Raw genomic sequence first — 26710 nt, forward strand, 5'->3', positions numbered from 1 at the left:
ATTATAAGGGGCTCCTACTCAGCACCTATACGCTTTAAACTCTTGGTCTTTGCTACTAAATCAGACATTCCGTAACAGCTGCTACCAGACGTAGGTGATGGGGTGTGGAGGGATAGCAGGGAATGGAAAAACAAATTGAAAAAAGCACTAGCCTTGCTAGGGCCGTCTGCCACTTCTCCTCCATCCTCTTCATCTCCTTCCTGTCCTGTCCTGCAGGAAGCACTCAGGCTCCCAGGCTTTCCGAAGCCAATCATGACGCCACTGTCACCATGACAGCAGCATCATGATTGGTCTGAGTGCCATGGTTCGTGGCTCAGATGGGGACTGGGTGGCTGCATGTTCCAAACCAGGATGTGCATTACAGCCTGGTAGGGAACATGCAAAGTGTGCATGACTGTTTTTCAGGCCCAAGATGGCTATTCAAACAGTCAGGCGCACTTTGAGAGTGCCACCTCTGCTCCCCCTAGTCCTGGTCTACATGAAACTGAGCCACTGCAGTAGGGAAAATAAAATGACAATAAGGTTACATTATAATCATTTTATTTTTCCTATTGAACAATGGGGCGATGTTCCTCCAGCTTAGCGGAGGAGCCACCACTGCACACATCATCCTTACTTAACCTCTTGACATACTCAGGTGTTCTCCTGGTGCTCAGTCCTATTTTGGATGTTCAAGGCCGTTCATATATAAGAATGTAAGCCAAACCGTAGTAACAATTTATGGGGTAAGGGTGGTGGTGTGTGGAAAAAAGTGCTCTGCAGGAGAAATGTTTTAAGAGGGCCGCTATGCTAAGATCAACCCTGTCTTAGTTTTCAGGAACATACAGAGTTGTAAAAAAAACATTTTACCTCTGTTTCCACAATTGTCAAAGTAGTCTTCAATGTGTTCCTATTTTGTGTGGTTTTTACCAACCGCAGTTGGTGGTGGAAAAAAAGGTAGATATCTATGAGTGAATTCAGATTTCTGAAATGCAGACATCATTATGAATTCAGAATGTGTGCTGATCGCTGAAGGTCGTCTTCAAGAAACTAATCAGCTTACCATACCCCAGGTAAGGCTATGAATATGGTAATTCCTATCCAAAGGTCGTGCAATGCTCCCAGGATTAGTCACCCACGGTACCTCACTGGATGGTCTCAGCTGTACACCATAAGGCTGTGAATTTGTCAAGGTGATTCTTCATCCTGTATATTCCTGGATATATGAATGTTAGTGAGGAAACGTGGTTATCACTACGATCAAAGCCAGCATTCCTGTCAGCCACGTTTATGAGGCATCACCAATGCGCTGAGAAATCCCTGAACCCTTAATCAATTTCCGGCAATCAGTAGCGGAGCCCTTTTGGAATTACTGATCAAAGTAAAATCGGGATTCCCCTACTGATAGCTGCCCACCTCACAGCTTAAAAGAAGTCTTCACTGCAAACCCTGACCCAGCCCTCTCTTTCATGAACAAGTCATTACCACAGGGCTGTGTCCCCAATGCCTTTAAAAAAGCTATCATAGTTCCCCTTTTAACAAAACCTGGGGCAGAACCCACGCTCCCGATTAACTAACGCCCCACATCTCTGCTTCCCTTTCTGGCCAAGGTATTGGAGTCCCAAGTAGCAAATTGTCTCTACTCATTTGTTGAACAATTTCAATACCTTGATCCTCATCAAGCAGTTTTTCGTCCCTGTCACTCAACTGAGGCAGTGACACTGACTGTGTTGGATGAACTAAGGAAGGTAGCCGACAATGACTCCCCACGGGCTCTGGTGTTGTTGGACTTATTCACTGCTTTTGACACAGTCAACCATGGTTTTTTAGTGGACCGGATCAGGGCACAGGAATTTAGGGCAGGGCCGGACTGACTGCTGGGCAGTTTGGAATGCTGCCGAGCTGGGGCTGATTTAATTGCAGTGGGGGCTGATTTCATTCACGGAGACCTGTGTGTGCCTCGAAATAATTAAAGCAAAATGAATTTCGTTTCGCACATTTAGGTCTCCATGAACGAAATCGGCCCCCAGCTCTGCAGCATTCCAAACTGCCCAGTAGCCAATCCGGCCCTGCTTCAGGGTCCGGCTCTTAGCTGAATTACATCCTTCCGTGAGGACCGCTACCATTCTGTTCACCTCTCCCACTTCACTGTGCCTAACATGAACTCAACTTGCGGTGTGCCACAGGGATTTTAATTATCCCCGCACCTGTTTAATCTATATCTGCTCCCTCTGATTCTGTCCCTAAGAGAAAGAAATGTGAGCACATTCTACTATACGGACGACCTGCAACTAATATTCACCATCAACAACACGCCCGATTCCGTGTCTGAATTCCAAGCCCCCATGCTGCACATCCGCAACTCGATGAACAGCAACCATCTAAAGCTAAACCTGGACAAAGCCAAGCTAATCCTGTTTGGTGAGGCCCGTAAACCTTGTAGCACACACTTCTGGCCAGCTAAGCTGGATAATGTCCCTATCCCATCCTCCTCTGTTAAGAGCCTTTGGGTGACAATTAACTGCGACCTGTCCATGAAGTCCCAGACTGAAACAGTAGTCTCTACCTGTTGGAACTGGCCCTTCTTGCAGGGTCATCCTCAAACTTTTTGCTTCTTCCTCCCTTATTTTTCCTGACCCGTGGCTGTTGGCAATAGGACTCTGCGCACTTTACCACTGCTGATCAGTGCTAAAGTGCATATGCTCTCTATGTAAATTGTTATTCTGATTGAATATACATGTTTGGCATATTTGTATCACCACGAAGTCCCTAGTAAAGTGCACTGGGTGTGCCAGGGCTGGTGATGACAAATGCTACTAGTGGGCCTGCAGCACTGATTGTGCCACCCACAGGAGTAGCCCTAAAATGATATCTCAGGCCTGACACTGCAGTGCCTGTGTGCAGTTTAGAACTGCCATGTCTTCCTGGTCAGTGTCCCCACTGACCAGACCTAACCCTTCCCTTTTTGTGCACATCAGTCACCCCTATGGAAGGCCCAAGGTACGCCCCTGGGCAGGGTGCAGTGTATGTAAAAGGTAGAGCATGTACTAGTGCAGGTGACATGCTCTGGTAGTGAATGGCAGCCATTTTCGTTTTTCACTACTGTAAGGCTATCTTGCTCCATAGGTTAACATGGGGGATGCTGGCTACAGTGGTTAACAGCATTTCTTCCCATAGGAACAAGATAGGACATAAGTATCTAGTATCCCTGAACTCAGAATTTAATAACATTTCTTTTAGGAAAGGTTGTTTTTAAATCCTGTGTTTGAGAACATCACTTTTAGAAAGTTGCTGTTCTCTTGTCTGACCCTTCTGTGTGCCTGGGCCTAATTGTGTATTGACTGTCTGGTTTGTGAGTGACAGGGGCTGGGGAATTCCCCAGCAGGATGGATGAGTCAGCACTAGGCTGAATGACGGCATTTGCAACTGGAGTGGTGGGAGGAGTTAGCACCTGGGCTGAATAGGGCTGTGCCTACCTTCCACAATGCTGGCTCCACCCCCCTGCTGGGCGGCTGAGGACCCTGCCCCTCACTCTGAAAGGAAAGATGCAGCCAGCAAAACAAAGTGCTCAGGATCCACCCAGAACTGGTTTAGACCGGGCTCAGGGCCCACATGCACCAAGAGAACAAAGACTTTAGGGGTATAAGTACAGGACCCCTGACAACAGAAAATTAGATCATCCTGGAAATCAAGAAGGAACCTCTGCCAAGGAGAAAGCTGAAACTGAAGAAGGAAGATTGTCCTGCTGTTGCTCTGCTGGACTGACCTGTTGCTTTGCTGCCAAGGAGAGGGGAAGGACTTTGCTGCTGAGCTGTGTCCCCTGTCTTGAAGGAATCTCCAAGGGCCTGAGAAGAGCTGGCTCCCAGTTTTGAAGTCCCAGGAACAAAAGGACTTCACCCCCAGCTTCCCTGAACTCTGCTGAGAGAGTTCTGTCCTTCCTAGAGTGCTTGATCCAGTTGTGGGGCCTCTGGAAGTTGTACCTGAGCTGGGAAGCTTGAAACTAAGCTTGAGAGACTTTTTGAATCTGAAAAGTGTCGCATCGCTCGCTTGCGGAGCGCATCACCGACAGTGCGAGAAGTTTCCCGGCGCTACGAAGGTCGAGATCGTCGCAGTGCCTGACGCCGCTGCCAGAGCCGTCGCATCCTTCGTTTGCGGGACGCACCAGACCGGTGCGGGAAAATTGAACATCGCTGCGAGTATCGTCGCAGAGCCTGTCGTCGCTGGGTGAGATCCCCGCACCGCTTGCTTGCGGGTCGCATCACGTCGCTGCGAGTGTCGTTGCAGAATCAACGCATCGAGGAGCTGCGAGAGAGAGGATCACCACTGGACCGCGCATCGTCGCCCCGGAGATCGTCGCAGCCCCTACGAGATCGTCGCATCGTGCCTTTGCGAGAACAGACTTCCTACGGAACCTACGCACCGGAATCCATACAAGTGGCCTTCCTCCCCATACAGACCGGATTCGTCGCAACACGCCCGCTGCTGCAGCGGGGCTGTCGCATCGCCTCCCCAGGGTCTCAGGAGCAACGCATCGCTTGTTTTCCACCGCACCAGCTTCTGCTTTTGGAACTTTGTTGCAACTAAAGGTACTGTGAGTAAACGTGACGCAACTGTGAACTTTTCACGCATCTGTGGTTTATTTTACCGCAACTTGAAGAACTTTAACGCAACCTTAAGAACTCTTTTTGAAACCATATTCTTGAACTGTGTATGTTGGATTTTTGTCGTTTTGGTCTTGTGTAGTTTAGATTAAAAATACCTTTATTTTTCTAAACTGTTGTGGAGTCAGTTTGTGGTGTTTTCACTGTGTTACTGTGAGTGTTGGTACAAATACTTTACGCATTGCCTCTGGTTAGCCTAGACTGCTCGTGCCAAGCTACCTAGAGGGTGAGCAGGGGTTATCTCAGAGGGTTATCTCCTTGCCCTGACTAGAAGCAAGGGTCCCTATTTGGACAGTGGTACCTACCTCTGCCAACTAGAGACCCCCAAATCTAACACTACCTGTTTCTTCCAGTTGTGGAAGAGAAGGAAAATCAGTAAACTCCTCACTAGGGAAGCTTTGGTGCCGGCTGTTCTAGCCTTGGTAATTTCTCATTTGGAATAAGCAAACTCACTCGACTTCGGTCTACCGCTGTATCTAGTCAAAAGACTGCAACTAGTGAAGAACCAGGCCGCAAGATTGATTTTCCATCAGCCCAGGTGGCAACATGCTTCCCCTCTGATGAGGAAGCGACAGTCGTTCCCCCTATCACACCACTGTGCCTTCAAAATCGGGTGCCTTATCTATAAATCACTTTATGGCTACTGTCCAAAATTTGTCTCTGATCTTATTCAGAGACACAAACCCTTCCGCAATTTGCGCTCAGCTCTCATGAACCTCCTGGTCACACCATCATATAACTCAAAGAGACTAGGTAGCAGCAGATTCACGGTTTTGGCTCCCCGCTTCTGGAACACTGACATTAGATCTTGCAAAGACCTTCTATGATTCAGAAGACTACTGAAGGCTTGGATATTCAGGCATATGAATAACTCTCCAGGACTCAGGCTACTCCTAATTATAGCTCCAAGAAACCGACCTGGGTATGTACGACTTACAAATAAATTTTAACATAACATCACAGGAGTGCTTAAATGTGTGAGCCTCGAAAGGTGGAGAGCGGTGCCTAAGGTTCAGAACAAATCTCGCAGGAAGTAGGGTAGCTGGGAAGACTTCTCTTTTATAGGGGAGGGTTTACCAGAATTAGGCTGTGGTTGGGTCTTTTCCAGGGAAACTGAATTGATGTATCTTCCTGCAGTTGCCAATCTGAGGCCAACCGAAGGATATGGCAGGTCATGTGATGGGCCGCTGGTGCTTCTCTTTGGTGTGGTACAGGGAGTGTAAATAGGGCCATGCAGGAATTCTGAGTATGGGATTACAGTAGAGGATGGGCCCAATGGGCCGTGGGACTATACAATGATAGCGATGCTCTCCCGCTTTGTTTTGGAACTCATGAGTGAATCAGCTGACAATATCATGGATGTGATAATGCTGTAGATGGCTTAGTGATATTCCAGTCGCTAGGAAACCTTTGGTGAAAATTAACGTCCATTCAACCTGTGTCCTCAGTATCATAACATACTGTTGAGGGTCCACAACAATCTCTACCTTTTAAATGTAAATAGCGGTTCTATTAATTGTCTCTTGATGGCAGGAATCTTCAAAAGTCACAAACTGCAGTGCTACTTTAAGTCAGTTAGTGTCAGCACTGTGGTTCTGTGGTTTCAGAGTGTCTGTTTCTGACGTGGGCTTGAGCAGCAATCTATATTTATTCGTGTTTCGAGGATGGTTGTGTTTAAGTTTGTAACTAGAAGTCCTATGGTGCATGACTTCTTCAAGTCTGTCTCTTACATTTTTCTGTGTCTCCTGATTCAGTCTGCTTTGCAATCAGGGTAAAGTGAGAGATCTGACGCTGGTGGTGAGACTTCCATTTTCAAGGGAAGTCCTTCATTTAGGTGTCTCTCCAGGGTCCCTAGGTCTGTGAACTCCCTGCACCTTAGAATCCAATTAAACTTCAACAGAACTGTTTACACATACAAAACAACACGTTGGAAAAATGTGCTAACTCCATAATGTGAATCATTTTCAAATGCATTATTATTGTCAGAAATAACTCATAAACTAATAACACATAAGGAAAATGTGCATTGCTTAAATATATATCAAATAATATTGAGAAAACTATTTGAACTAGGGTATCATTAAATGTGCCCCATTAGCCTTTTCTTTCGAACTCTTGCCCTAAGCATAATAAACATGTATTTAGAGCATTTTGCCTAGCACCAACATTTAGTTTAAGAAAATGCATGCAACAAGCATTTTTGCCTTCGGAAACTGGCCAATTCCCAGAATCGGCTAGTTTGCAATCACAAAAAATGCTTTTCAGATACAGCAAACCCTATTTTGTGATTCGGGAACCTGTTACAGAATCACATGGGTTTGGGATTCGCTACTAGGAGGGACGTGTTTAGGGCTTCCCTTCCTAATACCGAATCGCATTGGTATGTAAGAAAGTTTTGTGACCGAAATGTGGTCACAAAACATTCGCATTTTGAAACCTACTTTGTGTAGGTGTTAACCCATTCGCAAATGGGAAGGGGTCCCTAATGGATCCCTATCTCTTTGTGAATTTTTGTAAAAGCTTTTTTTAAGAGCAGGCAGTTGTCCCACGGACCACTGCCAGCTCTTAAAAAATGAAAGGTAAACTTGTCATTCTTTTTTTTATAATGCATACTGTTTTCCTTTATGGAAAACAGGCTGCTTTACAAAAAAAACAGATTGCTTTATTAGAAAGCAATTACCGATCTATCGTCAACATTAAAAAACTAACAATTGATTATATATGCATGACTTGTATTCTTCTTCGAGCTCCATTCTAACACAGTGGCCAATTTCCTTTGACCTATGAAGGAGCCATCAGAATTTCCAAGGAATGAAATCTGAAAGTTGGGGTTTTACGTCTTTGAGACTCTATGGAAACTCTCCTGAGATTTCCCACAAAGATGTTTTAGTTGTGGTTTCTTCAATGGTGGTTATTAATGCTTTAAGCATCGCTAATTCTTTCAGAATCGTATTGAGGGTGGAGTCATTTGCCATGGTTCCTAGCGTTTATGTTTTCACGTTTTTCCCCATTATTACTTTGGCAAAAGTAGCTGCAAAACTTTCTTTGACATGTGGGCAGACGGCCAGTCTAAGAGGCCTTCAATTGAGGGTCTTAGACAATCAATGTCACGTCATACTCCATTGTTACCTTGTAGGATTACACTGCACTACAAATAACGGGAAGTGTGACATTCAGATCATCTGAGAGGCCGTGCTGGTGTTAGGTTTGAAAAATCACATTCTTATTATATACTTATTCCGTGCCATAGTAGGTTAGCAGTGTGCGGCTAAATGACGTTCCATTTGCATTCACGTTATGAAACCCACTGAGTTATCCTAGCAAATCGCAAGCCTCAGTTAGCAAGTGTGACCCTATTTTGAATTTCACAATCCCCATTAGGCTGTGTCTGAACTAGGCCTCATTATTCATATTGCTTGCCTCAGCAGAACACTGTTTTCAGCTATTATTTCCTTCCCTGCTCAAGGTTGGATTCTGACTTACTAATGAGTAGGCCATTCTTCCCTCGCATTCCTATCCTTGTGTGCAGCTTTGCTCCCACTTTAGGAGACGCCGAGCCTCAGCACAGCAACCTTGACACACTGATAGTATGTACCCATCTGGCAGGTCCTGGCCCATCCTTCTTTGCCTGCTTTGTTCACGTTCGGCTTGTGCCGATAACTTTCCACTGTGGGCATGGTTGGAGGTTCTTGGAAGAATGATTATGTGTTGTGAGCTGTTGGAGGGTCAGTCCCTCGGCAGACATCTTAGGGTGCAGGTCAGATTGGACTCTTCTAAGGAGTATTGCTAATAAAAGTTTGTTTGTGTTCTCTATTGTCTGACCGACTCTTCATTCTTGGGAAGGCATAGCAGGTGGTTGTAAGTAACCCGAGTGGCCCCTAAGGGCCACTTCCTTCAGCTGGAGCGTAGCACATCTTCAAACTGTGTGAGTCAATGGTGCTTTATACATATTTGAGGATGTGCTACTCTCCAGTCCGGGGGACTGGATGGGGCATTGTAGTGGGGCATTATTCAGACTGTGCACAAAATTCCATAGGGCGGTTTTATTATCTGTGCCACTGTGAAGGTGTTGTTTGCATTGATAAGGTGTTTTCCTTATATGCCCCACTTACATTTATAATGGTCTTTCTCATGGTCCCTGATATTGTGTCCCAGTGGTGAAGTCGGATCACCTTTAGACTACATTTTGATCACTGCAGGGATGTAGGTTTTCCTGCCTGTAAACCCTTAGTGAAGGTTTGTGTCCCACTGTGCCTCCCTTATTAATAGAATGGAATGGAAGGTGATTAGCCAGAAGAAAAGCTGTTGTATTTTTTGTTACTGCAAAGCCTGACTCTTCCATACCAACAGGCAACTATTTTGCTATGTGCACGCGCTCTTAGAAGACACACGGGTGACATAAATTGGGGTGTTGGTTGCCTGGGGTGAGTCCTGGTCAAACACCAACCACAATGTTTATCAGGATGAGGCATAAACCAGCCCTAAATTAACCTGTGCGCAGCCCTCTGGTACTTGGCACAGAGCTGTAAGGCTTAACATAGAGGCAAAGTGTAAAGCATTTGAGCAACACTTCAAACAGTAAAACGGTGAAAAACACCACGAAGGATTCCACACCAGGATAGAAAAATAGAGTAATTTTTAATAAATATAAAAAGACCAAACAACAAAAATCCAATCAGTAGAACCTGAGTTGTGCAACTTTAAAGATTTCAGAGAGAATACAGTCAAAAAGTACAAAGCACCAACTGTGGATATCTGACTGCGCAGAACGGGACAAAGTCACAAGTTCAGCCCAACCACGATGGAGTGTGGAACGGCTTTAGGGACCAAGTTAGGCTCACTGAACAAAGCACCTTAAATCATGGTTTGCAGAGCATTGAAAAGGTCTGGGTCAAAACTACATAATGCAACTGAAGCAGTGCATTGGTTTTGAGGTGCACTGAGTCTGCGGTGTGAGGTCCTTCCTTGTCATCAAGGATCCCATTGACGAGTGTTTGTGATGCAAAGTCCGCCGTCAAGGATGTGTCACAGTCGAAGTGAGGAATCAGTTCCAAGGAGCTGTGAGCCTTTGATGTGGAGTCCAGTGTTGTCATTGAGGCTGCAGTCAATGAGGGTTGCTGGGGCCTGTGCCTAAGGATAAGCTGAGCTGCAGTGGCTCTGAGGAGGCACTGGGCAGCAATGTATTACGTGTTTTTGAAAGGGAGGAGACCCACCCAGCATCGGCAATGCATCAGTTCTGCTCAGAGTTGCACTGTACAGCAGATGAGATGTGTCTGGCAGAGCACCTTAGGCCCACTTCTAAGGGTCTATGGCTGGGTTGGGACCATTTGGCATTCTAGACTCACAGCTGGCAGAATCTAGATTTTGAGGTCGAGATTGTTTGTCTCTTCTGTCCCTGAGGCTCAAGTCAGCAGGAAAGCCAACTAGCCCTTGGAGTCACTCTGGGGTCTGGACCTCAATAAGTGCAGGTTTAGTCCTTCTCACCCAGGCAAGAGGACCACAGGCAGTGGGTCAGCACTGCATGGAAGCAGTCAAGCACTAATCCTTTCAGGAATCCTTTCAGCAGCACAACAGTCCTTGTTCCTGGCAGAGTGTCTACAGGTCCAGAAGTGAACTGAAGAGTTAGTGTCTGATATCCTACATTTATACCCATTTCTTCCTTCTAGAGGTGTGCCTTTGAGGTACATAGGAATCCAGCCTTCCTTGCTCTTTCTCCAGACTAAATACAGTGATATGCATCCATTTTTGTGGAGGCAGGATACATCGTATTCAAATGTAAGTGGGGCTGTGCCCAGCTCCTGCCTCCCATCCTGCCAGGGATAGCCCATCCTGGCACACTTAAGCTCCCTTTTGTGTGTTGTTGTCTAGGAGGAATACACAAAGCCCAGATGTCAACTACCCCCAGTCATGTGATCCACCGACAGGCTGCAGGCTCCAAATGGTTAAGGCAGGGAAATGTGACCTAATGTAAAATACGACTTCACCATTAGTTTGAATTTTTCATTACAATTCCTAAGACACCAAACATGATGAAATGACCTATTCCCATTTGGAAGTTACAGCTTACTAAATGTGATAAGGTAACCCCAATATTATTCCATGGGAAAGATAGGCCTTTCAGTAGTGAAAAAACACATTTAAGAGTTTTTCACTACCAGGACATGTAAAACTTAAAAGTACATGTCCAACTTTTTTAATACAAAGCACCTTGCCCTCTGGGATGTTCAGGACTACCCTAGGAGTGACTTGTATGCACTAAAAAGGATGGTTTAGGCCTGGCTAAAGGTTTATTTTGCGCTGCCAAAATGGGAGTTTAAAACAACACACACGGGCTGCAACAGCAGGCCTGAGACATGTTTAAAGTGCTACTTAATTGGGTGGCACAATCAGCGATGCAGACCCACTAGAATCATTTAATTTACATCCCTGCACATAGGTAGGGCCACTTTACTAGGAACTGACAAGTAATTCAAGGATGCCAATTGGGTATAAGCCAATTCCACCATGTTTTAAGGAGAGAACATGAGTAAACAGGAGAGTTGGAATCAAAGATTTAGGGGGAAAACAAAGCCAAGGATGCCAGGCCTAATATGGGTCTTCCAATATGATGGCTTTACTCCAGTCCTCTCTCTATGTTGATACTCTTACTCCATTAGGCCTTCTGGTGTTTTACATCGTAGGCCCCCGGGAGCTGCAATCCTGCACCACCGCGGCTTAGTGCACACTCCCTTCACTGCAACCTCTTGTCAGCCTCAGGAAAAGCTTATTTTCACTCTAGCTCCAGTCCAATGCGTGGGGCTTTACTGTTTCACTCAGTGACAGCGGGACAGGGAAAGGTGATGGCGTTGGCCACCACGATTGGTCACTAGCGCTGGTTGCTATGGTTCTTTTCAGTGGAAACTGGCCCGATCACCATGTAGGTCTATGCATGTCTGATTTAAATCAGGAGCCGCATCTGCCAAATGGGTTTGTTGAAGGTAGGTTCAGGCAGTGGAAGGCAGTGGAAGGCGGGCTCACTGAGGATCTTACTTGGAATATTTCTCCTCCAAATCCTCTGCTAATGGGGGAGTGGCCATATGCCAGGGGGGCACTCTTCATTTACAATGTAAACACCTTGATGGTGCAGTGGTGTATCTAACACCTGGGGTACGATCCGCCCCAGTAAATGACCAATCTGGCTCATGGAGGAGTGGAAACAATGGAAATAATCTTTTTACCCATGTAAAAGTGACCATCTGCTGGTGGGCATCCCCCTGTACAATGTCTAGTGATGTTTTCCCAGCTGCCACTGACCCTTAGATACAGACCCTCTTCATAAAACACCTGATCTGCTCACTTAGGGGTACAGAAGATATGGTGAAATGATTCAGCCCAAGAGAGCGACTACATCCTAGGGGGTCGCACCTCCATCCACTAATATTGATGTATGGTCTACACTCAACCAGTCAAAAACACAGGTGAAATCTAACTGTTCAGTAAGTGGGACAAAGACAGGACTAATGAAGAAAGCCATCACATCAGGAGCTGGGATTTAAATACACAAAAAGCTATTCAATCATGAGCAAGGGCAGACCCAAAGTCCACTCTATGTATTTGTTAAGGTATTAGTTACAACGTTGTAGTAGCGAGATTCCACAAAAAATGATTGAATTACACATTTTTATTTCAGAATTATATTTATCAGCTGATTTTGGTTGCATGGTACCATTTACAGCTATGGATTTTCTTTCATGCCTTGAATGAAGGCATTTAATCATGTACATAACGCAAATGCCTCCACCTAGTATCTCCATGCTACCTAATAAAAAAGCCCCTTCAAAGGAGCAAAACCTCTGGGGTAAGATTGCTATCACACCTCTGCCCAAGGGAACACAATTCATTGGTGCTTCAAGCACAATGATGGCTGCAGATGTCAAATATACCACTTTTAATGGACTTTGCATCACTCAGCGAGTAATCTATGGCCCATGGTACCTATTAGTAAAATCCCAATGGCACTCCAGAACAGGCACTACACTCCTCAAGATCGGGGTTCGACTCAACATTCCTTCCAAAAGAAAAAGACAATTAATAGAACAGCATTCGGAGTCCAGACCATAAATATTTGGAACTCACTGCCAAAAATATGCAAGATGATCAAAAGTTCAAGAATGAAGTAAAAACCTAAATCTCTGTGAGAAAAACACGGAGAAAACGTGTAACCTCTTAAACAAGCAGACAGCATCCAAGACCTGAACAGCACACAAGAGCGCCCAAAGCTCACAGAAACACCACATCTATACTTTACTATGGCTGTAATCAGTGCAGGCTGGATGACAATAATGCCTAACAATGCCCGATATTCACAAGAACACCACAATCAGACATACCATGGCCAGTTCTAATCAACACACACTGGAGGATAGGAACTCCCAAATGCCACTGAACCCACTACAACTGAACTCGGTGAACTATAATTAGGGTAGGCTAGATGGCAGTTAAGTTCTCAGAGGCCCGGAGCTCTTCTAGGCCAGATGGAGAGCAGTAGAACAGCCCAGGATTACCATAGGATATATTTACATAGTCAGAGTTTCAGAAGAGCACCGCTTAATAAATCAATCCAATCCAAATGGAAATACTGGATAACTCTCTTATTGTCTTTGTATACAGACGCTGAGTCTTGATGTAAATTTTCAATGCTTGTTTAATATTCCATTTTGGGAAAAGAAAAGCCAGCCAACGAGTTTCGTTCTGAAAACAGAACTTCTTCAGGGCGAAATGGTTGTTCTCAAGCACGATGTTATCCAACACGGGGAGGGGAAAGTATTTTAAAATTCTGCCAATCCTTTTTATTCTTTGTTAGTCCAAATTCCCCAACCAGCGCTCCATATTAAGAGGAAGGTAATTGCTTTGCTCGAATCGTTGCGCTTTCGTTAAGACCTCAATATGCCTCGACACTGTTAGCTCAGAAGCAATTATTTATGTAGATACAAAGATCTTAGGATACGAGTTTGTCCTGTTCTGGGGAGTGTATATATTTTCCGTGTTTCGCAGTCCCAAACGATATGTATGAAACCGGTAATTACCTAAAGTGTTGATCACGATGAATCAACTACACTGCGTTCTGCAGTTTAGAAAAACCGCCGTCCCTGCTATCAGGGATTGCAGGGACGGTGGTTTTTCGCCCTGAAGAAGTTCTGTTTTCAGAACGAAACGCGTTGGCTGGCTTTTCTTTTCCCAAAATGGAATATTAAACAAGCATTGAAAATTTACATCAAGACTCAGCGTCTGTATACAAAGACAATAAGAGAGTTATCCAGTATTTCCATTTGGAATGGATTGATTTATAAAGCGGTGCTCTTCTAAATTGGACAAAAAATTGACACTTTACCCCTGGTTTGGGTGGTGCTCTTAGGACAGAGGGCATTTAGAAATAGCACGCTAAAGGTTGAAGACTAATTTGATTGGTAAACATAGGATTGGTGCCTTGCTTTTTGCCGATAGGTCCACTATCCAAGGCGTTGTTGTATAAACAGTCAGAGTTTCATAATTAATCCATTTTAAAAAAGCTACTCTTTACCGAAGAGACCATGCATTTCATAGATGTGTAAACGTGCCACATATAGATGTCATCTTTGATCAGTATTCATACAAGCTATGACTATTCTCTGTTTTCCTATCCGGCCTTTAACCTTTTACTTCCCTCGCCAGATCCACATGACTAATGAATTGGTGTCACAGTTGCTGTTCACAGCACAAGATATGGTTTGAAAAGTCTTCAGTAATCCCCATGGAAGACATGCTGAGTAAATTATACCATTCAGGTATGTACACTGAGCATCCCCTATCTCTCAGTTATTCTTCCTTCATCACACCACTAAGCATATTGACCCAAAAAATGATAATGATACCATTCAAGTTACACTCACATCCCAAAAAAGGCTTTCCACAGTGGTTCACAATTATTATAACCTTGTAACTCAGCTTCCCATCTTGGTATAGCATAATACCTTTCAGATAATACGCTTCCATGCACCAAAGTGGAGTAAGAAGTGCTATATAAATGCACTTACAGTATAATACAATGTAATCTGTATGGGAAAAACTTCCTATGACATCTTTACTCCTAATTACTGCAGGTTTTCTTAAGTGGTCTCTCAGAAATCAGGCAAAATCGGCAAACTTAAACTTGGACGAAGGGAGGAGCCTCCTAGTTTCACACCACTGATTTTTAGGTTGAGCATTCGAGACCTATTGTCATTTCTTATGATTTGTTTGTTTCAGTGTCCCACAAAAATCCTTGCTTGCCAGTGGTCATTCCTGCCTCTTTGTCCCTCCTTACCCTCTTCGGTTCCCCCCATGCAGCAGTGACTAAGTGCTGTCTCATCTCACTACAGTTCTTTGTCTGTTCGGTGGGGGACTACTTTATTTCTTTATTTCCTGCTCTGTTTCTGTTTGCCTGTGTGTAGTTTCGGCACCATAGCTGATTACATTTAAATATAGTTTTCTTCCCTCCCACCTCCTCCTAATTCCATAGTTTTATCGGGGGGTACTGTTTTAGCCATGCCTCCCTCCTCGTGGTTATATTTTTTAGGCTTTTAAGCAATTTTCGCTTTCAACCGTCATTTGGGCTTCTTTTTAGTAGGATGTTCGTTTGAGTTTGGGCTATGTTTTACGGAGGTTTGGGCTTTTTTTTTTTGGTAAAAGAGCAAAACAAGCCTTTGGCAGGGCAAAAAAATGGCAGTGAAAGTCAGACATTTTGGCTTTGCCAGGGCTTGTTTTTCAAGCTTCTTTTACCCTGGAGGTGAGCAGCAGGTGCTCGCCAGGAGCAGATAACCGGCTCAGACTCCAGGAACCAAGGGGATTGTGTGACATGAAAATAGCTCTCATAATAGAGCATAATCACTTCGACCGCTGTCTAAAAAAAATAAAACGAAAAACGACTCTGAAACCTCACTTAGCAGTACCTGACATTCATCTTTCCTTCCCTGGTGTGGCTTTATGCGCACTGGCGCTACTGTAAACATCAAACCTATGAGTGAGTGTGCTTTAAGATGCACCTATCCCGCTGCCCTTCACATATTGGATCAAATATTGCATTTTTAACAGTAAGGAGATGGGAGGGCTACTTCCTACGAACATGGGGGAAGCCGATTTTTATTCTTTGTCTCTACAATCTGTTCACAGTTTATTTAATTTTGGGGGTAAGAGTGACCCCCTCTCCTGGCGCAGGAAACTCTGTGCGGATTCCACTCTCACAGAGTTGCTTTTCCTTAAAAAGAAATCTTTGGTTGTACGCGAGACACCCGTGCCAAGGCATGCTAAGTATGTCAGGGATGATGAACTAAAGACCCTTAGCTATCCAAGCAACACTCCCACGAAAAGCCTGAGCCGGGACAGAACCCTCGGCTGGAGTGGGTGTAAGTACAAGATGTGCTCCGGAGCTTGGAATTCAGGTGTTCCACAGGCGCGACCGCTGGGAGGTGTAGCGGCGTGGTGAAAACTGACCGCTACATGGGAGACGAGGGGGCGCTCCCGCTGACAGGGCCATGTTTCAGTGAAGGATTTGCTCCAGATGTATAAGTAGAGATTGGATACAGGTATAAGAGTGGTGTGCACAGGTATCACTGGAGCATGCTGATGTGTGTGTGTGTATGTGTGTGATGTGTGTGTGATATGCCCCCGGGGCACTGGCTAGAGCATGGCCTACTGGCTTAAGTGTGAGCTCCAAGGCCTATCAGGGGCATGAGGTAAAGGTACACATGGGAACTCCAGAAGTCTGGGGTACAAGTGCTGAAAGCCTGACCAGAGAGGCAAGCGTCAGTGCGATATGCTCCAGTGACCCGAGCAGAACACAGTGAACAAGTGCAGGCGTCCGCTCCTCAAGCCTGACTGGTGCATAGAGTAATGGCAGGATATGTGCTCCAGGAGCACGAGGTACAGGTGTGAGCTCCGCAGGCCTGACTGGTGCATAGGGTAATGATGAGATGTGTGCTCCAGGTGTAAGCTCCACAGGTCTGACCAGACAATGGGCATAGTTACAGAGCAGAGCTCCAAAAGTCTGACTGACACAGGGCACTGGTGTGAGATGTGCTCTGGACTCTTGATCGTTGCATGGGCTTTATTTACAGGTGTGAGCTCTACAGGCCTAACTGAAGCACCGAGTACTGTTGTGAGCTATGCTCCAGAGTCCTATTGGCTGCATGGAGCAAAAGGGGTAAAAGGTACAGTTGTGAGCTCCACAGGCCGAACAGGAGCAAGTGTACCAATGTAATGTGTGCTCCAGAGGCCTGCCCTGAGTATGGAGGTACAGGTCCAGGTGACTATATCAAACTTTTTAGTGTATAAAAAAACACCCCTGCACGAGTGCATTCTTGTGTAATGTATAATTTTTTTGTAACTCCTTTAAAATAGAAATATACATCTTTCTCACTCACACTGTTCTGAACTAGCCTGAAGAATCAGCGACTAGTTACTGACTGCTTTTGCCAATTCTAGTAAGATAGTCCAGGTGTGAATTCCACCGGGCAGACCAGAGCACAGAGCTACAGGTGCGAGTGCTCCAAGGGTGGAGATGCAAGTCTGAGTTCTACAGGCCCACCAACCCAAGCAATGCACAGATGCGACCTCACAGATCAGTGTGTGAGCAGAGCTAAATGGAACCACTCAACGCTGGCTTCAAGACTGCTTGGAGCTTGAACAAAGAATGAGCTTTGCAGACCTGATCAGAGAGCTGGGGAAGGAGGAGAGCTCTGTTGTACCGACACAAGACTGCTGAGTGGGTGATACTATAAACATGAACTGAAGAGCAGCCCTGACAGGAGTAGGACATCACTGAGAGTTGTGCAGATATCGCTGTGGAGTAGGACTGTGACAATGAATTGTTAGATACCTGACTATAAGGAAGAGCACGACCCCAAGACCAGCTCTCACTGAAGAATGGAGCACTTGTGTTCCATGTGGACAGGCGAGACACCCCCCCCCTCCCTCACCCCGCCACTACCGGGAACAACCAGACCAGAGATGTTGAAATGTGGCCTGCGGGGGCTCCAGTACTTGAAACAGCAGAGTGTAGCAGGGGAGTAGGTGCTTCAGGTTGAAACAAAGCCCTGGCTGTCTGGGCGAGGGTAGGAGGGTAGCGATGGGTGATTTAGGTCAGGACAGAGGGGCACTGGCAGGGCAGTGTGGATATCGCAATACCGCAAAAGCAGGGGAGGCTACAGATAACAAGCATCTGCAAAGGAATAGGTCTCGCATTTGCGCGAGTTTGAGCTATTGGCATTATAAATGACAATGCGTTTTATTTATGTTTTAAAAACCAAAACATAAATAAAAGGCATTGCCATTTACAAGGCCAATAGCTCAAACGCGCGCAAATGCGACGCCTATGGCATTGCAAATGCTTGTTTTTTTTTCTGCCTTAATCCCTTTGCTGCGGGGCACATTCCCCTGCTGTGCTGCGGGGCGGGGGGCGCCCACAGTGCCCTGGTGCTGATGACGAGCTCAGCACGTCATCAGCCACGGTGCTCTTGTGCTGATGACGAGCTGAGCTCGTCACGGCCACGCCCGTTCCTTAGAACGCCCAGCACAGCAGGGGAATTATCCCCGCGTGTGAGCGTTGTAACGGCCATGACGAGCTCTGCTCGTCATCGCACACGAGCACCGTGGCTGATGACGAGCTGAGCTCATCATCAGCATGGGAGGGGTTATTAAAGGGTCGGAAAGTGTTTAAAAAATGGTATGAAAATATTTTAACAAGTGTAAAACGTTTAAACATTTAAGAATGCACATACATACATGATGTGGGTATATTTGAGTGCATAGGCTTGGCAGAAAAATATTACAAATAGGTTTGACACAGCGTTATGGCAATGATGATGGTAACCTGTTGGGATTTAAAAACACAGAAATAAAGTTAAATGCTCTAGAATGGTTATAGTCAATGATAGGCCTGGTTAACACATAGTGGGAGCAATATCTTACTAGAATTGGCAAAAGCAGTCAGTAACTAGTCGCTGATTCTTCAGGCTAGTTCAGAACAGTGTGAGTGAGAAAGATGTATATTTCTATTTTAAAGGAGTTACAAAAAAATTATACATTACACAAGAATGCACTCATGCAGGGGTGTTTTTTTATACACTAAAAAGTTTGAAACCAAGAGGGGCCTTTGCTTTTTAAGTTCTTGCACCCTCCTACTAGGGTCATTTTGGAAGCCAAGTAAATGGCCTTTTCATGAGTAATTCAGTGTTCATGTCTAAAAAGCCTTGTCCATACTAATATTATGCCTTTGAGGCGGGTAAGCTCCGGAACCACAGCGCCAACCGGAACACCCAATACAGCGTTGGAAAGGAGAGTATCAGCAGATGAACATAGGCTATACTCCAGTCCAACATATACATTAAAAGGGAAAAAGAACGTTTGGGACAAAGTAGTCCTTTGTGGGCGTGTGTGTTCTGCTGTAAAGCGATGGGTGGGTGCATACAGCGATGGGCGTGTGCATTTGGCAAAAGCCTGTGGTATTATACAGCTTGCAATAAGCGTTCTGGGACTAGCGTTCTAACACGAGTGGGCGTGCCCTTCGGCATTGTTGTGGGCGTGTGCCGGCGGCGACGCTGGAAGCATTCAGAAGCAGGAGTTGTGGCGTTTGCCGTTGACGCGATGTGGGGTGTCTAAGTATACGGTTGACGCGATGTTAGGCGTCTAAGTGCACCGCGCCATGTTTGGGGAGTGCGTGCATTTTGCGGCGATAGGGGCGTCGGCTGGAGCGGACACACACGTTCGCATATTGCGGCAAGGACAACAAACAGAAGAGCACACGCTCACCTTTAGCGGTACCGAACAAGGGCTTCCGAGCGGACACACAGGCAAGTTTTGAAATAAATTTGCCTTGCCTATTACAACCATTGCAGACATTTTATTTCATCCCCGGACAACGTCGGGGCGGGCCGCTAGTTGGTGATAAAGGCATACTTATCGGCACTTCGAGCCTCAAGAGGTAGCCAGCTCATTTATTTATCACCCACCCCACAGCCCATTGTAGGCAATGATTTCCTGCAGCAAGATGCCCTGTTTAAAAAGTGTGGGGCGTATGGATAAGGCAAGAGGTCCATGTGTGGGTATAGCTGTGCACCGAGAGAAAAAGTTTTATAGCCAAGCGAGAGTCATTTGCACAGAAGCACTTAGGGCTGGCAATGAAAACTCCCCCAAAATCTAAAGTGCTAACTTTTATAAAGTGGCTCTTCTACCCTCACAGACATGCGGTGCATGCATAACCGCCTTTCTCCCATGGCGAAGAGCGGCGGCAACACATTAATTTCTCCCTTTTTTCGTAACTTTGACAACTTTTTTTCACTTTGTGATGCTGGAGAACAGTAACACAAAATGATGGGAAGTTGCACAACAGAGTCTTTGCAACGTTGCTCATACTCGACTCCTTTGAGTACAGGTATTTCAAGCCCAGATTAAAGTCCCGTATTTGAGTATGTGATCAGTGGGGGGGGGGGGCGTTGGGAGGGGGGGGGGGGTTTGGTGAGGAAACTCTCCACGTCGATGAAGCAAGAAACGCTGTCTTCTGTTACAGGTAAATAAAGCATTTTCACTTTTCACGTTGTTAGTTACTTACTTGTAATTCGAGAAGCAGGCTCCTTCACAGGAACGGACTTCAATTGGCTGTAAAGTAACACAGCCATCATTGGTGATGTTCATAATCTCCCTCGTCATTCGGCAGCCCTGTGACGACGACATACCTTCAAAAAAACATGGATATGTTATACTTGAGACAGTTGCTATTTACATTCACTTCAATGTCGTGTTGAACTCTACATTATAGTCGCTTGTGGTTGGGATTTGGGGTTGTCCTAATTATATGACATGTATGGCACATCATCAATTTCAGTCATGCATGCTATGTACATATTTTCAAATGGGATGCACAATACAGTATATGAGGTGCAGTAACCGAATGAAGAATGTTTAAAGATTTAAGGAGAATCCCCAAGAAGTACCAGATTTAATAAAAAAACGGGCATTTGCACAAACAATAATATCTTCATAATAACCATTCCTTTTTAGATGCACCTTGGTGGCAGAGAAAGGCATTTGTGCTTGGGAGAGTGGGGAAAATGCTCCTCAAAAAGCACTATGGTTGACTGCAGCGGTTGAACATTCAACACAAGAGGATGACATAAACAGAGGCTGACAGAGGCGTGGTGCAAATACCAACCATAATATGCACTAAGTGAGTGAATGAAATTAAAATATCTCATGGGGCTAAGGCACTTGCTGAGGAGATCTTAGTTTATCCTCTTTTTTCCAGGGTGCAAGAGTGGTGGATAACTCTGTTTTTAAGGCATTTGCTGGAGAGATCTGAGTGCAGCCTAATCACAGGTTTGACTTCAATGGCTTACAACTAATTGGTATTTCATGTAGACAGCCCAGTAGTTTGCTGTTTTTGTTAAAGCGATTCCTTTGTTATACCGAATTCACCAGTTACAATACTTGTACTATAGCTTGTTGAGTTATAAACTGGCATCAGGGTGCTGCCTGGCAACTGCAAGGTACACCTTCCAAACCTTACTACTTTTTTTCTCAATCTTTTATGATTTCTTAAGGTGCTAAACATAGTTAGCTTGGTTAATAATCAACACTCACTCCACAATTTATATTCATCAATTTATGGTCATGAAAAGAATAATAAAACCATTAAAAAGACATAAAGCATTCAGAATAAATGCAAGTAAAAAAATTCAAAAACATTAGATTGCAACACATGCCCTCTGTCTTATAGCACGTTGAATGTAAACAGCAGTTGAGAAACATCCTCACAGCTGACAATGAACGCAGAAAAGTAAAAGCAGCTCTACTGTTTCGGATATTAGCCTGTTTTACAAAAGGTAGAAGATACCGCTTTTACAGTAATGTATAATATTAGCAGATAAACTTAAAGTGTAACGTGCTTTGTGCAGAATAGCTAGCACAAGGGCAAATTAGGAACCCTGCTCAGGGAAGGCACCTAAAATGTGCTCTGTGCTCAATCTAAGGGCCTGATTTAGATCTTGGCGTATGGGTTACTCTGTCACAAAGGTGACGGATTTCCCTTCAACCGAATTATAACTCCTATTATATCCTAAGGGATTTATATTTCGCCAGAAGGGATATCCAATACAGTTGTTATGGAGTAACCTATCCACCGAGATCTAAATCGGGCCCCACGTCTCACTTGCCGGAATCTATGGTACTGATTGCTAACCCATGTTAAGTACTTCTCTAAACTGTTACTTGTGGAAATCTCAGCAAACGCCTGGACAGTGCATTTGGCTAAAAACTTGTGTTTTAGAAGCTTAGGAAACTGGCCTGCAGGCTACTAGGGGACCAAAAAGATCTTCAAGGCCAAGCTAAAACGGGTGTTAAGAATGTGCCTGATCCAGGGTATTTTTAAGTATTATTCTGCTTCAGGCAGTCAGTGAGAACCACACCGTTAAAGGTGGTTTGGCACCTTGTTCATATCCTGAACCACAGGAGGAGTGGTTGATTCTTTATGAAATCACTGATAAACCCTAGACCGACCTCAGAATTGCAGACAAAAGAGCTGGCTGATTTGGGAACAGCAACTAACCTCTTAATAAAGCCATTCTCGATCCTTTCTAGCCTGCCTGGTCACTGAGGCCACAAACCCATGCCCCATAGCTAACAATTCCTTAGCTTTGGCTTTATTAAATGGCAGTGAACTCCCTAATGGGCTTTATGCCTAGTCTACTAGCCAACTTGAGGACGGCTTTGAGGGCTTTTGAGAATCCTGCAGCTCTATTGCTTTTCGGTGGGTCCGACGTGAGGTTCTTGTCAAAAGGAATTCCAAGATTAAAAAACACATGGGAAGGGTAATAACTTTATTGTTGTTAACAATGAAAACAGTACCTTCCGTCTTCCTGGAACCAAAAACTATAACATGGGTTTTAGCTAGATTAACCCTCAGGTCCATACTCATCACAGAGCTACAAAATCAGTCCAGCAAACACTGCAAACAGATTTCCGTACTGGCTATTAAGACTGTTTGATTGGCGTAGGTTAGAGCAGGGACGCTGTGATTGCCTATATCAACAAACAGCTCACCGAATACCTGGAACCCAACCTACTACTCGTTGCCTCACAATCTGGATTCCATGTCAACCACAGCACAGAGACCACGTTGATCAGCACCACAGATATCATATCTCTCCTTGACCATGGAGAAACTGTGGCCCAGATCCTCCTTGACCTCTCCACTACATTTGACATTGTCTCTCACCACACCCTCATCGACAAACTCCTCACTGGCGACATACAGCCAAACGCCCTGCAATGGATCAACTCTGTCCTCTCAGGATGCAAACAGAGCATTTTATTGCCTCCATACTCCTCTGCTCCTGAGGACATCACCTGCAGCATACTCCAAGGATTATCCCTCAGTCCCACCCCTTTCAACATTTACATGACTCCCCTTCATGGACGTCATCAGATCCCACAGCCTCAACATAATCTCCAACGCCGATGACACTCAACTCATCCTCTCACTCACTGAGGACCACGCTAAAGCCAAAACCAAATTCTACAGTGCCATGGCAGACAAAACCAAATGGATGAGAGACAACTGCCCCAAGCTCAACTCCAACAAAACAGAAGGGATTTTCGGGAAGAACTCCTCTGAATGGGACTATAGCTGGTGGCCTGAAAAACTTGGACCAACGTCCACACCGACAGACCAGGCACATAACCTCAGCATCATCCTGGAAAACCAACTAACAATGAAATGACAACTCGAAGCAGTCGCCTCCTCATACTTCTGCACCCTCCGCATGCTCCACAGAATCTTCAGATGGATCACTATCAACATAAAAAAGACAGCCACGCAGGCTCTTATCACCAACCGCCTGGAGAATGGCAAGGCTCTCTATGCTGGAATCATCACCCAACACCTCAAAAGATTCCAGACCATAGAGAACATTGCAGCCAGACACATCCTTGACAATCCCAAATGGACCCACATCACCCCACAAAGGAGACCTCGATTGGCTACCCATCCAGAAGAGTTGCCAGTTCAAAATCCTCATGCATGTCTACAAAGCACTACACAACCAACAACACAATCCCACATCAACCATCGACTGATCTTCCACCCAACTGCAAGAAACCTGCACTCCATCTCACTCGCCCTCGCAAACCCCACCACCCATCTACCGCAGCCACAGTGGGGCCGCTCCTTCTCCTTCATCACCTCCAAGGCTTGGAACGTCCTACCGCTCCAAACAGTTCCCTTCCTGATGGTGTTCAGAAAGAAGCTCAAGACCTGGCTTTTCGACTGAGTCATGGTACCACAGAGCCTAGATGCACCTGGGTGACAGTGTGAGCTCTACAAATACTAATTGATTGATTTATTGATTAATTGATATGGGGACAGTCCACACCAAGCTTCAAGAGTTGTTCATCTAGACCATTTACCTATAGCGAGAAGAGGAAGGGGACCAGGACACAGGCCTAGTGTCCACCTCTGGCCAAGTTAAAAGCTGTATTTGTCTTCCCACAGAGCCGTACCTCACACTGGCAGTTACTTCATGTGGAGTTCTCTTTGAAACTTAATGATATTCTGGCCTAACCCCATGTCTGAAATAATGCTCCACAGATTGGATCTGTTTACAGAATCAAAAGTAGAGCGTGGGTCCATAAATGTCAGGTATAACTTGTACATATTAAAATATATATATTTTAGGGACTGCTCAACCGTCCCCAAGCCTGGATGGAAACCAAATTGAAGCTCAAAGAGCACATTGTGCTCAAAAGCCCAAGACTTAGACGCTCCAGCAGTATTCTCCCCATTATCTTAACAGTTGAAATAATCAGTGATTAGGTGCAATAGCATTGCGGATCTCCTTTGGAGCCATTTTCAAAACTAGGAATAATGTTTGCATGGGACCAAACCTTTGGTGGATCTGTTGATAAAACAGTGTTGAGGACAGTGTTGAGAAGTGAAACCCACAACAGTGTACTGGACTTAAAAAGATTGGATGGAATTCCGTCCAGGCCTGGAGCTTTCCCACCGAGGCAGCTAGCTACTGCTAATAACAGCTCACACAGCTCAATCTCCAGGCCAACAGATCAAATAACCAAGGACTGGATAGGTACAGGGGAACCTAGAGACAGTCGGGACAAGCTGGGAACAGCCTCAGCCAGGGAAAGGGCATCCCTAGAAAAAGGGTCAGATTAGAGGTGTGCAAAATGAGGCCAGGCCTCAGGAGGAATCACTGTGTCAAGGCTAGATTCCTGAATATTTTCAAAATAATTAGGATTTACCGTAAGTCACGTGCTGTATTCAATATTGTATCAAAACTATTGAGCAGCTGAGGGCCATCCCCAGTTTCAAGTTTTCGTCTAAACATATCAGAAAACCAGAGAGTGAAAAGTCAAGCATTGTCGATAACAAAGAATTATGTTCCACCTTAGAATCCTTTGTTCTTAGAAAAGGATGATGGGAGTGGGCTATTCTTAATGTGCATCTTGGCAAAAAAAAACAAGACTTGATAAGGCCAAGAACCTATGGTCACTAAGAGGAGAATCACGTTTAGACCAGTGCCCAGTTCCTCAGATTCTCTGAAAATAATATAAAATTAATGTGGCTAAAACTGACCCACCAGATAAAGGTAGAAGATGTGACAATGATTCAGGTCCAAGAGGCAAAGGCAAAAACTAGGATACATTTAATCAATACCAGATTAAATTCATCACCAAGTGGATTATGAGCAAAATCTGTAATAGAGTTACCTGCACCGTCCATTGGCCCTAAAGCATTGGTTGGAGAAAACTAGCAGAGCTTCATGTTAAAATACCGCAGGAGTGCCATCACATAGATGCCTCTTCTTCCTCTAATGCAGTTTGCAGTTATCAATGTCCCCATGCAATGACCTGTCCAATTGCACCTTGGTTAGTTAAAAAAACGATTGCAGATTTTTATCAGTAGCAATTGCATCATTAGACACTGTAATACAATGAACTTATAGTTCGCAGATCCAAGACTCGACCATGTAATCTGGGCAGGGCATATCAGGAAGATAAAGTTGATAAGACCTCCTTTGAACCTGCCCACAGCACCTCGGATTGCTAGTGTAAAATAAATGGCATATGAGTCAATGGATACAGGGTCAGTCAACCATGTCTCTTGCAGACAAATGACTGCATAACGTTCAATGATTTTACACCAGTCTTAGTTGGCCCTCTTACTCACTGGTTCCACCACATTCTAAAAGGCTATCATTAATGACTTAGCTGAGCTGCTTCCAGGGTCCTCTCCAAAGACAGCTATCACTAATGGCAGACAGGTATGTTGGGCCTGCCCTGGGCCTCGCCAACCCATTCTCATCTTATACTGTATATTATTATTGTTTTTTTGTTTTGTTTTTTTGATTTTGGGCCCGGTGTGTTTCTGCTTGTTGGTGTGCATCAAGTCCCTTTTTCCGACGATCCAGCAAATCCAAAAACTAAGCTGCTTGGCGTTATCTTTATATGTACTTGGAACTCCCTGCTCCTCAGCTTAAACATATAAATGGGTCAATCATTCATGGACAACCATATTCATTTTGAATCATATAAACATACTGTTAACCCCGGCATGGGATGCTTGGCAAAAATCATTGGCCGTCTCCACAGGGTCCAATGAAAAAGGGTTTTGAGAGTTACCAAGTAGCAAAATGCTCACTTACACCAAGAACAACATTTTGCACTGCGCAGGTAACATTTTGGTGTAGGTTTTGCTTTTTTCTTTTAAAATAAACAGAAGTCAAGTACAGAACAGATAAGGATTTTTGCAAGGCGTATGTAGTATTCTCTTAACAGTTACTTGTATGAAATCAAACCACACAAATGCAAGGACACCAAGTCCTCGCCATTAACAACAGGTATGATACTTATATTGTGCAGCAGGACGCCAGTAAACTAGGGACCGACTTTATCTTTTCGAATGGGATGGAAAAGCATAGTAAAAAGCTTTTTTATTCTACCTCCATACAGAGTTTTTGGTATACATCAATGCACATGCTCTAGCTTTGGTCCCTGAAGACATTCTTCAG

General features: G+C 44.9%; 2 protein-coding genes across 9 annotated transcripts in view; one reads left to right on the forward strand and one right to left on the reverse strand.

The window, feature by feature from the left end:
* Nucleotides 1-26710, forward strand: part of LOC144823886 (uncharacterized) — a 1846314-nt gene that overhangs the window by 97324 nt on the left and 1722280 nt on the right. For 5 of the 8 annotated variants that reach the window (XM_078682776.1, XM_078682774.1, XM_078682782.1 and 2 more), the window contains exons 2-3: nucleotides 20691-20856; nucleotides 20935-21005. The exons of 1 other annotated variant lie outside the window; for it this stretch is intronic. The gene's annotated coding sequence lies outside the window, so the exon portion shown is untranslated. Of the gene's footprint in view, nucleotides 1-14330; nucleotides 14444-20690; nucleotides 20857-20934; nucleotides 21006-26710 lie in introns of all 8 variants that reach the window. 2 more of the 8 variants (XM_078682777.1, XM_078682778.1) reach the window with 2 other exon arrangements.
* Nucleotides 1-26710, reverse strand: part of LOC144823884 (mucin-5B-like) — a 946734-nt gene that overhangs the window by 1439 nt on the left and 918585 nt on the right. Inside the window, exon 41 of the mRNA XM_078682773.1 lies at nucleotides 20242-20365. Coding sequence (XP_078538899.1) covers nucleotides 20242-20365 — 124 coding nt within the window. The remainder of the gene's footprint in view (nucleotides 1-20241; nucleotides 20366-26710) is intronic.

This window comes from Lissotriton helveticus, chromosome 3_1, assembly GCF_964261635.1.
Source record: "Lissotriton helveticus chromosome 3_1, aLisHel1.1, whole genome shotgun sequence".
Lineage (NCBI taxonomy): Eukaryota > Metazoa > Chordata > Amphibia > Caudata > Salamandridae > Lissotriton > Lissotriton helveticus.